Genomic DNA, 14,346 nt, shown 5'->3' on the forward strand with positions numbered 1-14,346 from the left:
CTAACAAAATAATAATATATAAATTTCAGAAAAGAAATTTGCTAATGACTACATTAATATCATTAAATCATAATACGCCATCGGCCACTGGCATCCACTTAAGTTTCTTGAAGACGATGAACATTGATGAAATGTCTCGGAACCGTTGTTTCGTGTTGTCAGATACGTTTCTAGTAAATGTGTTCTCTAGAGCAACTGCAACGCTAGAATCTAAAGAGTTTCTAAGAATTAAAGAAAAAGAAAAAAATTAAAGAAATAATTGAAAGAGAATGAATCATCCTTAACTTACATCTTTTAAAGAACCTCTTATAAATTTCAACCTCCACATGTCATTCTCTAAACGTGTTTCTATCCAAATAAATCAATTGTTTTATTTAAATATAAATTTAATTATTTTATTTAGCAATTATTATTTGGTTTTTAAGAACCTACCTTTAAGGAACTAACTGTTGTTGTTTCTCTTAGAACCTTTCAAATACTGGTTTTGACAACTGTCACATTTTAACTAGTTCATGCTAGAAAAAACAAAATTTAATTTAATTCATAATAAATCAAGTAGAAAATATTATTATTAGTTGTCAGATATATTGTATTTTGGTATGCAACCGGTAACGATGCTTTTAGGGTGTGACTGATGACCAAAAGAATGAGAAGGTATACTATGCTCTTTAATATTTCTTAAACTTTTTACCATTTACGAGAAATAGATTTTCCTTTTCATTCATATTCATTCATTTGTTTGTAGAAAATTATAAAACAAATTAATTTTTCGTTAATTTTGATAAAGAACCGTCGTTCCTAAAATTTTATTCCCGCTCATTGTTCCTATTGTTCCTAATGGTCACACTTAGTGTTATTTTCTCGTTACGCTGAACATTTTGGAACATTGGTCAAAATTCTCGGACCCGAGACGTTGTCCATTTTCTGCGTGCTTTTCTTATCAGGCTTTTAATAATGTTTGGGCTTAGTAGGCCAAAGCCCGTATCCAAAAGTAAACTACACATGGCGGTTATCGGCAATGACAGTTAATAAATATTCATCGTTCATTTTCGAAAGCAAACCCTAATTCAACTTTCTCCGATCGCTGCGATCATCTATTGCACCGGCGGTTATGGCTTTGAACAATCAACGAAGAGCGACGAGACATCTCGCTTTGGGTCTGGCCGATCCTCAGATCATCGTTCCAGAAACTGCCTACGCCGAAGCCCAACAAAACAACCGTCGAAGCTTGATTGGTCGAGTTCTCTCCCCCAGAAGAGTGGATCTCCACGGGTTGCTGGACAGGCTCCCTCTGGACTGGCACGCCGATAAATCTCGATTGCGCGGCCGCATCATCGGGGGCGGGAAGTTCCAGTTCCTGTTCGAGACGGAGCGCGATCTGGAGATGGTTCTCTGGTCCGGTCCTTACACGTACGACGGATGGCTCGTCGTGTTGCAGCGTTGGGAGGACGAACCAGGTCCTGATTTTCTGAAATCGATCCCGATGTGGGTGAAGATTCGAGGGATCCCGATTCGGTATCTGTCTGAAGGAACGATTCGTGAGATTGTTAAGGGTATGGGTGAGGTAATGGAGGTTGAATTAGATGATAAGACTTTTGATGTGCGTTTCGTGCGTGTTCGTGTGGATGTTTCGGTGGAGACAAGACTGTGTTTCAAGAAAGTGGTTAGGTTTGAATCCGGAGAGGTTAAGGTTGTGAGTTTGAGTTATGAGGACATTGCGTGTAATACAGCGCGGTTCAGGTTCTGTCGTAACTGTGGGGATTTGAAGCATCTTAAAAAGTCTTGTACACGCAATTGGGTTGATGTTCCTGACCCTAATGAGCGTGCTCTTTCCCCACCGCCTCCTGATGCTAGTTTTGATGGCTCTGCTGAGAACAATGGTGAAAGGGGAACTTCTTCGGGTACTTTGGAGGGGGAGCTCGAACCAGCGGGTGAAGATGGTGAGTACCAGCAGACGCAAGGTCTTGATGGGGTTGATGGAGGTGACGGTAAGCAGGTGCAGTCTGAAATGGTTGGAACTTCAGCAGAAGGGTCTAAAAGGAAGTTTGAAGCAGTGGAGGATGATGATGGTGTTCTGGAAAAGAAGATTCGAGGAAGCTCTAACGAAACAGAACCACTTGGAGAAGAATGATCTCATGAAGGTTACAACTGTCAGGGATCTAGGTTCGTAGACATTTTCTTGACAGTTTTCAATCTCTTTTTGGTGATCAAAAAGGCTTAGTGTTTTGTTTTCGGTAGAAGCAAGTAGAATAGAACAGTATGTACATAGTGGTACCATTTAATATGGGAAATGCTCGGGGTAATCGGTGTGGTGTATGTCGGATTGTCCAGATAGTGTTTGTTTCATTATGGTCTCGTCTTTTGCTGGTTATATGAAAAAGACTCGTTATGACTTAGGTTATTCACTACAAGAAAACACCTGCTTAACGAGGAAATTTAACGAGGAAAAACAATCCTCGTAAATTTACGTCGATTTTACGAGGAACTTACGTGAAAAACTAAAGTCATCGTCATTTCTTCGAAACGTAACGACAAAAGTGTTTCGTCGTAAAGTAGATGTAATTTGACGAGTATTTTACGAGGAAAAACTATTTTCTCCTAAATACGACGTAAACTTTGCGTGTTATTTACGAGAAAATAGTTTAGTATTTAGCGAAGAAATTTTGAATCCACCAACTTTGTAGGTGTTACACGTTTTTTTTTTGCTACCTGATTAATTTTCGCCGTAAATTCATAGGAAAATTACAACTACCAGATTCGAAATTTCCTATAAATATGGATGTTTGAACATCATTTTAAACACACCAACAACAAAAAACGTGAAAGAAAAAAAATGGCTGGCTCCGGGACTATTTACGAGTTGCGGAAGTGGATGTATATGCATAGAGATGCTAACAGGAGAGTGACGAAAGAATACCTTGCGGGTCTGGAGACATTTATGCATCAAGCAGATTCAACACCGCTCGCCCAAGAAAGTGGTAAGATGTTCTGTCCTTGTCGGAAATGCAACAATTCGAAACTGGCAAATCGTGAAAATGTTTGGAAGCATTTAATAAATAGAGGTTTCACGCCAAATTACTATATCTGGTTTCAACATGGAGAAGGTTTTAATTATGATCAGAATGAAGCTAGTAGTAGTAATAGCAATTTTCAGGAAAAAGAACCGGTTGATCATCATTTGCATAATGAACATAGTTACCATCACGAGGAGATGGTAGATTATGATAGGGTTCATGATATGGTAGCTGATGCATTCGTAGCTCATGATGAAGATGAAGAACCTAATATAGATGCAAAAAAGTTTTACGAAATGTTAAACGCGGCGAATCAACCACTTTACAGTGGTTGTAGAGAAGGTCTCTCTAAATTGTCGTTAGCTGCTAGAATGATGAATATTAAAACTGATCACAATCTACCTGAAAGTTGCATGAACGAATGGGCGGACTTGTTTAAAGAGTATTTTCCGGAAGACAATGTGTCTGCTGATTCTTATTATGAGATTCAGAAACTGGTTTATAGTCTTGGGTTGCCTTCGGAGATGATAGATGTTTGCATCGACAACTGCATGATCTATTGGGGAGATGATGAGAAGCTAGAAGAATGTCGATTCTGCAAGAAGCCACGATTCAAGCCGCAAGGACGGGGACGTAATAGGGTACCGTACCAAAGGATGTGGTACCTACCAATTACAGACAGATTGAAAAGATTGTATCAATCAGAGCAGACTGCTGGAAAGATGAGATGGCATGCCGAGCACACTCAGACGGATGGTGAGATGACTCATCCATCAGATGCAAGAGCCTGGAAACATTTCAACAAAGTACATCCGGATTTCGCTAGCAATATCCGGAATGTGTATCTCGGACTATGCACAGATGGATTTAGTTCGTTCGGAATGTCAGGGAGACAATATTCATTGTGGCCAGTCGTTCTTACACCATACAACCTGCCACCGGAGATGTGCATGCAACGGGAGTTGCTATTCTTGACCATATTAATACCTGGTCCGAACCATTCAAAAAGGTCCCTGGATGTTTTCCTACAACCACTGATAAAAGAGTTGAAGGATTTGTGGTCAACAGGGGTGAGGACGTATGACTGTTCAACGAAGACGAATTTTACGATGCGAGCGATGCTTTTGTGGACCATAAGTGATTTTCCTGCCTATGGGATGTTGTCTGGATGGACTACACATGGGAGATTAGCTTGTCCATATTGTAATGGATTACCCGTCACCTTATCCACACTTGAAGTGGATAAGATTTACGAGGAGGTAAATTTTCAAAAATTTTAATTTTTTATTATTCATTTAATATAACTTTAAATTTTTACTAACAATATTTATTTTTTGTTTTTAAGGTTGTCCCTAAAAAAAAGGGACGGACGTTGGGGATTGGTTCCGTCAACGATGTTCCGAGAGCGACATCGTCTTATGGTCAGCGACGGGATGATGAAGTCACTGAGCTGCGTAGAGAGTCCGCTCAGCTGCGTAACGAGTTGTCCGCGACAAAATCTCGTATGGGTGGAGTCGAGGGTTTCTTAGACGTTATAACGGCCACAAATCCGGAATGGGAGTCCATGTTGAGGAACATGCGACAACAACATCCCATTCGAGGCGAGTCATCCGACGTACATAACGAAGCGGATGTTACGAGGAGGAGTGATGAATTCTACAAGGCGATGAACGACCCTTAGTTTTTTTTTTCCGGTTGTTGTATTATAAATTCAAAACTTATTTATATATAAAATATTTTCATATTGATTTATTTTTATTTTAAATTTTAATTTTATTAATAAATTAAATTATTTTAATTATTTTTAATTATATTTTTAAATTCTGTAAAATAATAAAAACGAAGTAAATTCGTAGCTAATGTACGACCTATTTACGTGGAAACCTTACGAGGAAATGACGAGAAATAATAAACGAGTATTTTACGAGAAAACATTTACGAGGAAATAATGAGGATAGATAAACGAGTATTTTACGAGGAATTCCTTTCGTGGTCATTACGTGTATTTTGCGAGGAAACACTTTCAAGGTATTTACGTGTAGTTTACAAGGAACTCGTTTCGAGGTATTTACGAGGAAATATAGCGACCTCCTTACGTGGAATATTGACGTGGTCTTTACGACGAAATGATCTACTTCGTCTTTACGACGAAATATATTCCTCGCTAAGTTACGACGAATTAGCGAGGAAATATGTGTTACGACAGATGAGTAACGAGCAAACGTGGTTCCTCGCTAATTCGTCGTAAAGCCTCTTTTACGACGAATTCACGAGGAAAACCGCCCTCTTTAAGACTTTGTTTTGTTGTAGTGATTATGATGCACTCTTTACATTATATATTAAATTATCAAAGTAGTTTGTTTAGTTACATGTTTTTTTTTGTCAACCTTATTAATAATAAAGCCCAAATGTACTTGAATTAGGCCTTAAATATGTACTCCATCCGTTCCTTAAAAATACATATTTTAGAGAAAAATTTTGTTTCAAAAAGATCTATTTTTTATATTTTCAATACATGTTTTATTAACTAATTGCAAACTTCAAAAAACTTAATTGCACTAATTGATTTCTTATTAGCTTAAAATTATGGGAAAAAAATAAACACAAAAAATATGCAAATTTAATGTGTTTTATTAAAATGTGTGAAAAAACTAGAATATGAATCTTTTAGGAGTAGAGGCAGTAGTAGATTTTGATCCGCGTTTAAGAAACACATATATTTTTTTGTTGACCGTAGAGCCAAATATTAAATAAATTTATGTCTATTATTAGATATCTATAATATTTAAAAGCTGTTATATTATTATTATTTCAGTCCGGTACAATATTTTCATTGAGTTTTCATATCCGAGTCAGACTTGTGGTCGAACTCAAAGATCCAGTTAGTTATATATAGTGGGGTAGGATATAATAAAACGAATATGGTAAACATACCTTAAAGTAAAAAAGACTGTTATTAACCCAATGAGAAGAATATAATTTTGTTTTTTTGTTTTAGAATATTTCGATATATCAATATATATTTGACTTGTATAAAAATATTTTTTAACAAATGTTATTAGTTTTATTTATAAGTACATTAACTATCAATCTACCAAAATAGTGAACCAAGTATTATATTTTTTCATCTTTTAATTTTATTAATAGTAACTATTATAATTTTTTTTTTAAAATCAGTTTCAGACAAATGTTTTATTATTACAAATCCATACAATTTAAATAATTTTCTATTTATATGTATTTATGTATAAAATGGTCTTCATAATTTGGGCTTTTGTAAAAAAAAGAATTGAAAATACGTCTGAAGTTAATTGGGTTTATAATATTTTTTTATCTAAAATGGGTTGTAAGTAGTGCTGGGTTCGCGGGTCAACCCGCCCCGACCCGACCCGCCCCGCCGCGGATCGAATCATTTTTTCGATTCAAAAACTCGACCTGCATAACCCGCAAACAAAAACTTTTATATCCGCACCCGCCCCGCCAAAACCCGCGGGTAACCCGCCAAACCCGCGGATAATATTAATTATATTAAAAATAGTTATTTTAATTAAAAATTATTATTTTCTAATTATATAATAATTATTTTAATTAAAAATAATTATTTTTATTTATATAATAGTTATTTTTAAAAAATACTATTAAAAAAATATATTTATAATTAAAATTATACAAATATTTATTGTTTTTTATATATTTTACGAAAAAATGTTTTTTTTTCAAAAATGTTTTTTGTTTTTTTTTAATTTGCGGGTTGGCGGGTACCCGCGATTCAAATTCGGCTGACCCGCATCCGCCCCGCTCAAAATAATCTCGATCCGCACCCGCACCCGCGATTTAAAAATTTCAAATGGTTCGACCCGCACCCGCCCCGCGGCGGGTCAAACGGGGCGGGGCCCGCGGGCAATGATTAAGCAGTGGAATACAATTAAATACAGAATCATATATCTTGAACGAAATAATACTGCATGCATCCCTCAAAAGAAGAAAATGTATATCAAAACGATAGAATCAAACAAATACTTCTGAAATTTTTCTCACACATTCAAATCTTCGAGAATAAAACAGTTAAAACAAAGTATATCCAATCATGCAATAATGTAGCCTACCTCGTCATAAAATCAGTTCATACCTCAACATTTATGAAGCATGTGTTGAACATTTGAATATATCACTTACAAGATCTATAAAATTATTCAATCTAGGGAGAACTTACACAGTTATACTCTTTTTACCTGAACATATTTTTTTTTCTGTTACATTTTTCGTAGAAGATTTTTAACAAGACAGCAAACACATTTGAGAAGGTATGGTAGTGACACTGGTCTGCAATGCAAGAAGAGTGTTACACGACTTGCAGGAAAAGAACGCCAAACAAAATTGCACCAACATCTTGATGTTTTCGTGTGAATATAATTGTGTGGAGCCCATTGTCCGTATTCACGTACTGTAACTTCTAGTTTTCATCACCTCAATAAAAACGATCGATTCAATCAATTGTAAATACACCAAATTCGACAATAAAAAATGAAAGTTCTCTTATATATATATCAGTATTCTCTTCCTTCGGTTGGTTTAAAAAAAAAATTGTCTTTATTTTTATTTCTAGTGTAGTAATTATAATAATTAATATTAAAACAAAGAGAATTTACCAAATATGACTCACAACTTGATTTTAACCACAAACCTATACCCAAATTTGAATCAAATGCAAAACTAACATAAAAGTCTTGGGAAATTACAGCCAGCCCCTAGTGACCAAACAAAAAAAACAGAAGCCATTTTTACGAATATAGCCCCAGTAAGTCGTCTGAATCGTCTAAGATGCTAGAAGTCTTCTAGACGATTTCTATTAGATGAATCAAGTAATTCGTAGTTGATCTTAAAAATAATTTATAAATTTTTTAAAAAATATTTTGACAAATGAAAAATTAAAATCATGTAATTATAAACAGTTTTAAGTAATATAAATTAAGATATAATAAAAATGAATAGTTTTTAGCATAGATGAGTGAAAGTAGTTAATCATGATATTCTTTGGTTTTAGGGTTTGACAACATATGTTGTAGTATTGTATGTATTCTTAGGGTTAGATTTTGGAAAGCTTGAATGTTTTTTTGAAAAATTAAAATTTTACCTATAAGTGTTTATTTTTGTGTATAGTAAACACTTTTGAAGTTTAATTTGATTTTATGAAGTTTTTAGTTAATTAATTAAGTTTAGGGGTTATGTTTAGGGTCTAGACGACTAACTTGCAAGTCGTCTGGTGAATAATTTAAAACAGACGATTTACATGTAAGTCGTCCAAATATTCCCGACTAACTTGCAAGTCGTCCAAATAATTTAAACCAGACGACTTACTTGTAAATCGTCTGTGAAGTCTTCTATTTTAGTTTTCCGCTAAAAATATTTTAATTTCCCGCTAAAAATATTAAAGTCTTCTGGGCGACTTACAAGTAAGTCGTCTAGGAAGTCGTCTGAATCAAAAATATTTAACCTAATTGGGTTTTTTGTCTCCCTATATAAAGAAAAAATTACACATTATCTCCCCTCCTCTCAAATGGCTGCAACAAAAATGTAATGTTCATCATTTTAAAACTCTTCAACCTCTCTCTAATCTCTTAGAACTTATAAACACTAAGCTTTATATCAATTTATTGTTTTTGTCTCATGTCTTTCTCACTAATTTATCTTGTTTTTGCAGGTATGTCATCACATGATTCTCATCTTCCACTCATTTAAAGGTAGATCTATCAATTTTAGATATGTATTTTTGTGTGTTTTATAAAGGTAGATTTATCTAATCTTCCACTCATTTTCTCTGTTCCATTTGAACGTTTTTGGATATGCAGGTTTTTCAGATCTGGATTTGGATATGCAGGTTTTTCAGATCTGGAAGACTTCTGGGACGACTTACCTGTTAGTCGTCTAAAATATAATACGCTAGACGACTTCCAGGAAGTCGTCTGGACTTCCTGGAAGTCTTCTGATGAAGTCTCCCTTTCATAACAGATCTGAGCGTTTTGGTAAGTTTTTATATCTGATTTTTCTTTATTTGGTAATTTCCTGTTGTATAGAGTTCTTACTTTTTTTCCAAACTAAAACTCTCCAAACCCACTCTAATCTCTTTGACTTGAAAACACCAAACTTTATATGAATTTTTCAGTTTTGTCTCATGTCGTTCTCACTAATTTATCTTGTTTATGGAGGTTTTTCATCACATGATTCTCATCTTCCACTCATTTAAAGGTATATCTATCAATTTTAGATATGTATTTTTGTGTGTTCTATAAAGGTATATTTATCTAATCTTTCACTCATTTTCTCTGTTTTTAAGCCATTTGAACGTTTTTTGATATGCAGGTTTTTCAGATCTGGATTTTGGATATGCAGGTTTTTCAGATCTGGATTTTGGATATGCAGGTTTTTCAGATCTGGAAGACTTCTGGGACGGCTTATCTATTAGTCGTCTAAAATATAATGCGCTAGACGACTTCCAGGAAGTCATCTGGACTTCCTGGAAGTCTTCTGACGAAGTCTCCCTTTCGTAACAGATTTGAGCGTTTTGGTAAGTTTTTATGTCTGATTTTTCTTCATTTGGTAACTTCATGTTATATAAAGTTCTTACTTTTTTTCCCAAACTAAAACTCTCCAAACCTACTTTAATCTCTTTGACTTGAAAACACCAAATTTTATATGAATTTTTCAGTTTTGTCTCATGTCTTTCTCACTAATCTATCTTTTTTTTGCAGGTTTTTAATCAGATGGTTCTCATCTTCTACTCATCATCCAGAAAAAGTCAAATTTCTGACCCAATCCGGTCAAATGCAAAACTAACCCGTTTTCTCTAGACGACTTACATGGAAGTCAGTCTCGAATTTTTTTTTTCACAAACAAAGATGGACGACTTCCATGTAAGTCGTCTGTAAAAACACATTTAAAAGTCAGTTGCAAAACTAACCTCTGCATTGACCAGAAGACTTTCGTGTAAGTCGTCTACAGCCAGACGACTTCCATGTAAGTTGTCTACATCCAGATGACTTCCATGTAAGTCGTCTACAGCTAGTAAGTCGTCTAGACAAACAGATCTGGGAAAAAAACTGATTTCATAGTTTCAACCGGTGAGATAACTTGTTTATCACACATAAGTCTTCTCCAAGCACCCAGAATCTCAAACAAAAGTAATCCACCAAAGAATCGTAAGCTTCAATGGCTCTATGAACCATAAAAATTTTAGAATCAAAATTTTGGGTTTTTTTTGGATGAATATGGAGAGAAAGTGAAAGAGATGTTGTTTTTAGTTCATAAGAATTGAGAATGAGAGAGTGTAAATCGATTTTTAGGTGCATTAAGAGCTTCAAATTGGTGGTTTTTGGTGGTTGGTGTATTGATGGCAATGACAATATTGTGAATACTTGAGGAAGATGAGGGTAATAGAGTAAAATATGCATTTTCGAAAAAAAAAAGAAAAAAAAAGTGATGGCATTTTTGTAAATAATTTGAACTTTGAGGTGAAAGAGGCAAGTCAAAGTTTCAAAAAAAACATGGGTTAGTTTTGTGTTTGACTTTAAGTTTTAAGTCATATTTTCAAAAGCCCGTTAAAACAATCTATACTATTAAAGCAGAATCCTTCTTATGATTATTTTCATCACCTCAATAAAAATGATCGATTCAATCAATTGTAAATACAACACATTCGACAATAAAACATGAAAGTTCTCTTATATATATATCAGTATTCTCTTCCTTCGGTTGGTTTTAAAAAAAATTGTCTTTATTTTTATTTCTAGTGTAGTAATTATAATAATTAATATTAAAACAATTTATACTATTAAATCAGAATCCTTCTTATGATTATGCCCCTGATTTTCCAAATTAATTACAAAAAGTACTAATACCTTTTTAAAAATTTTAAATGGTAGTCGGCCACATTAATTGCATCAGTCAAAAACAGTTATTTAAAAACAAATTTACAAGCCCATTTCGGCAGTAAAAAAAACCGGGATTTTCAAGCCCATTTCGACTTTATTAGAAACACAATCAGATTATAATCATTTTTAAGTATACTTCAAAGAACTATACTAAAATCAATTTATGACATATATGCTATTTACATTGTATTAGCACTTTAGCCATGCCAAAAATCTGAATATAATCTTTTATTATTACTTTCCATTTCTTTTTTTTTTGGTAAGACCGTCTAAGAAGCTGGATTACTTGTGGGTGAGTTTCACGAATTTATAGACCGAAGCTCTTTTAAATACTTGATTTTTATTGACAAAAAAATTTAGAAAACCCATTTTAAAAACAGTAAAACATGAAAATGGATTCAAATTTTTGTTTGTATTTCTTTTAATCACCTTTTAAAATATGCTACGAAAAGGATTTTTGGAATTTAATAGTTTACAATAAACTAAAAATATTAATACAAGGAACTCTTTTTAAAAAAATAACTATTCAGAATTACTTTGTATGACTATAAAACATCAACACTATTAAAAAATTAGTTATCAAATAACACATAAGATTACAATTAATAAATATTTAATTTTCAAAAGAAACAAATCTCGTGCTTTTAAAACGTGAGTCATTATATATATTATTATATTTATATCTCAATACATATCATCCTAAATATATAAAACAACTACTACACATATAACAAAAAAAACAATTATAAAAATATAAATGTTATAAATATAATATGTTATAAAATAATATATTTAAGAAAGAGATAATCAAAAGCGCGGGTCAAAATCTAGTAATGATTTTAAATCTAAAAAAGAGACGATAAATTTTAACAAAATTTTAAAGAAAATTTTAGACCATGTGCAAAAGCACCTAGTGCACATGGCATTATAAATAGTAGGTATAATGTGGGAGATTATATAGTAGAATATATTCTTTTGTTTCTTTTTATTAATCTAGGATATCCCATGCCTATGGAATGATCCAAACTAATCACGTTGAGAGGTAACTCATTCGCAATACCGTTTTGAATGGCAAATCCGATAGCTCTGCTTCTCCTTCTGTTTTGCAGAGTTTCAGCCAGAACTGGGATGTAACTAAAGCCTCAACCCAACTTTAACAGATTCACAATTATTTGGCCGCACTTTCCATTCTGATCTTTAGGTACCAGATTCTATAGTCTGTAATTGGAATTCCATTTTAAGTCTCGTTGGTTATGGTCAAATTATGTAATGTATTTCTTTAGTGATAGAATAAGGTGGTATAAAAGGCGGTTCATCTCGAGTCTTGGGATGAATTCACTTTGTAGTGCTTAAAATATATCGACGTACATCGACGTGTCGGTTGAGTAGCATAGAATCCATCTTAATGATCTTAGGTGATACTAGATATTGTCGATGTATGGGGTTGACATCTTTCGAGGTTGAAATCTTATATGGGATCTTATATTCACTAATCTGGTTAATGAAATTGATATTGAGCGCGCACAAAAAAGGACAAAACTAAAATAAAGGCGTTTCAATTCGGTAGGTGTCAGTAATCGAACTCAACCCAAATTTATAACAAACCAATTTAACAAAAAGAAATACCAAAAGAACCGGTACCAAACCGATAAAGAATTCAGAAACTACTATTATGGGGAAGAGGAAAGTCCAACGAAGACGGCGTTTGGAACCTTTAAAATATAATGCACACCATCAATCTTCTTTTCTTCATTGTCTCTTGGCCTTTGGCTTCTGTAAGGGAGAGATCTCTCTCCAGATCTCTTGTTTGCTGTGCGGGTTTCTCTGCTAAGCTCACCACCATGACTCATATCCTTGTCGATTCCTTTGAACTTCTCTTTGTTCCAATCTTTTCTTAAATCTCCATTAATTGTTCTTTAGGTTTGTTCCATGTCGCACCTCATAGTTCTTGAATTGGGTTTTGCGTGTTCTACAAGTCTGAAAATTTCTTGAAATTATATCAAATTATAGTGTTTTATTATTAGATCAGCAATTGTCTTTGGTTTCTCCGTGCGAATCTTCTAAGCAGATCTAATCTTGATGCTCTCGGGGGTTTGCTAATACTTGTGTTAATAAGAACCAAATTAGTTTAGAATTTACTCAAACATGCTTGGGAGAGGTCTCGGAGTCGTGAATGCATCCACCATCAAATTATATAGAAGAAAAAAAATCAATAAAAATGTTATTAAATATCTGATTGGTTTAATACTTTAGTCAAATCGATTTATTTTTCTACTGAGCATCTCCAATGTAAAACTTTATTTTTCCTCCAAAATAAAGTAAAATGGAATATGAAGTAAAAATACTTCAATCCTATTCCATTTTCCACTCCATAATAGAGCAATTGGCAAACAAAAAATAGGTTACTCCATAAATAAAGTAAATTTCTTTATGAAATAGGATATGAAATTGCGTTGGAGCATTTCGTAAAAATTGGATTAGGGTTGAAGATGCCCTAACATCAGTTCGAGCCTTCTGGTGTCTCTCCACAACTTCTGTCAAAACTTGAGTGAGTCACATCTCTACTGCTCCGGCTAGCATTCGTCCTTCTCCGTACTCCTGAAACAATGGAGTACAACAATGTGTTATCATTTCTCTGTAATGAAAAACTAGAGGCAATTATAAGCTATTTCACCTTCTTTATGTGTTCTAGTTCGGCATCATCTTCCAGGAAGAAAGTCAAATACTTGAGCAATATATCTTCCTGTGAAACCAGGACAAAAAAAAATAGAGACTTATTAGGTTTTCTAATAGCCACTAAAAAGACAGGATCAAAGTGCCTAAACAAAGAGACTTACTAAGTTACCTCCAGATTTGCTACATATTTTTTTTTGATCTTCCATGTTTTCTTGCCCAACACTAACAGCACCGTGTATCAGCACAAATTTTATGGGAAAAAAGTTCATAACTACAGCAATCGGTATGCATTATTAGCAAAATACACCTGCACATGACAACACGAACAAAGAGACATACCTGGACAAAAGGGAAGCTGTATTTCGCAGTTATATCTTCGCCGGTAAAGCCGAAAGTCACAGTAATCTAGCAAAAAAAAAAAAAAACCGGAGATACAAAAATGAAAAACCAGGAACCCAACCCAACCTAACTATAAAGACACATAAAGCGGGAGACAGGAGAGTAAAATCACCTTGTTAAGTGTAACGCATCTTAAAACATCCACCATTTTCAATAGAAAGCACTACACAAAAGCTTTAGCACATCATCAGCCAGGAAAACTATAGTGTAAACTCCAAAGCCCAAACATATATATAAGTAAGAGCAATCTTATGAGCTAAATGTCATGGAACACCATGGCAAAAAGGCTCACAATACTACTATCAGAACTCTTAACACTTGAAGATAGA

At 33.9% G+C, this 14,346-nt stretch overlaps 1 protein-coding gene across 1 annotated transcript; it reads left to right on the plus strand.

The window, feature by feature from the left end:
* The first annotated feature begins 1,033 nt into the window (after nucleotides 1-1,033).
* LOC106451500 lies at nucleotides 1,034-2,401 on the plus strand. Its single transcript, XM_013893432.3, has one exon. The coding sequence runs from the start codon at nucleotides 1,112-1,114 to the stop codon at nucleotides 2,129-2,131; it is 1,020 nt and encodes a 339-aa protein (XP_013748886.2). The 5' UTR covers nucleotides 1,034-1,111; the 3' UTR covers nucleotides 2,132-2,401.
* Nucleotides 2,402-14,346: the final 11,945 nt, after the last annotated feature.

This window comes from Brassica napus, chromosome C1, assembly GCF_020379485.1.
Source record: "Brassica napus cultivar Da-Ae chromosome C1, Da-Ae, whole genome shotgun sequence".
NCBI lineage: Eukaryota > Viridiplantae > Streptophyta > Magnoliopsida > Brassicales > Brassicaceae > Brassica > Brassica napus.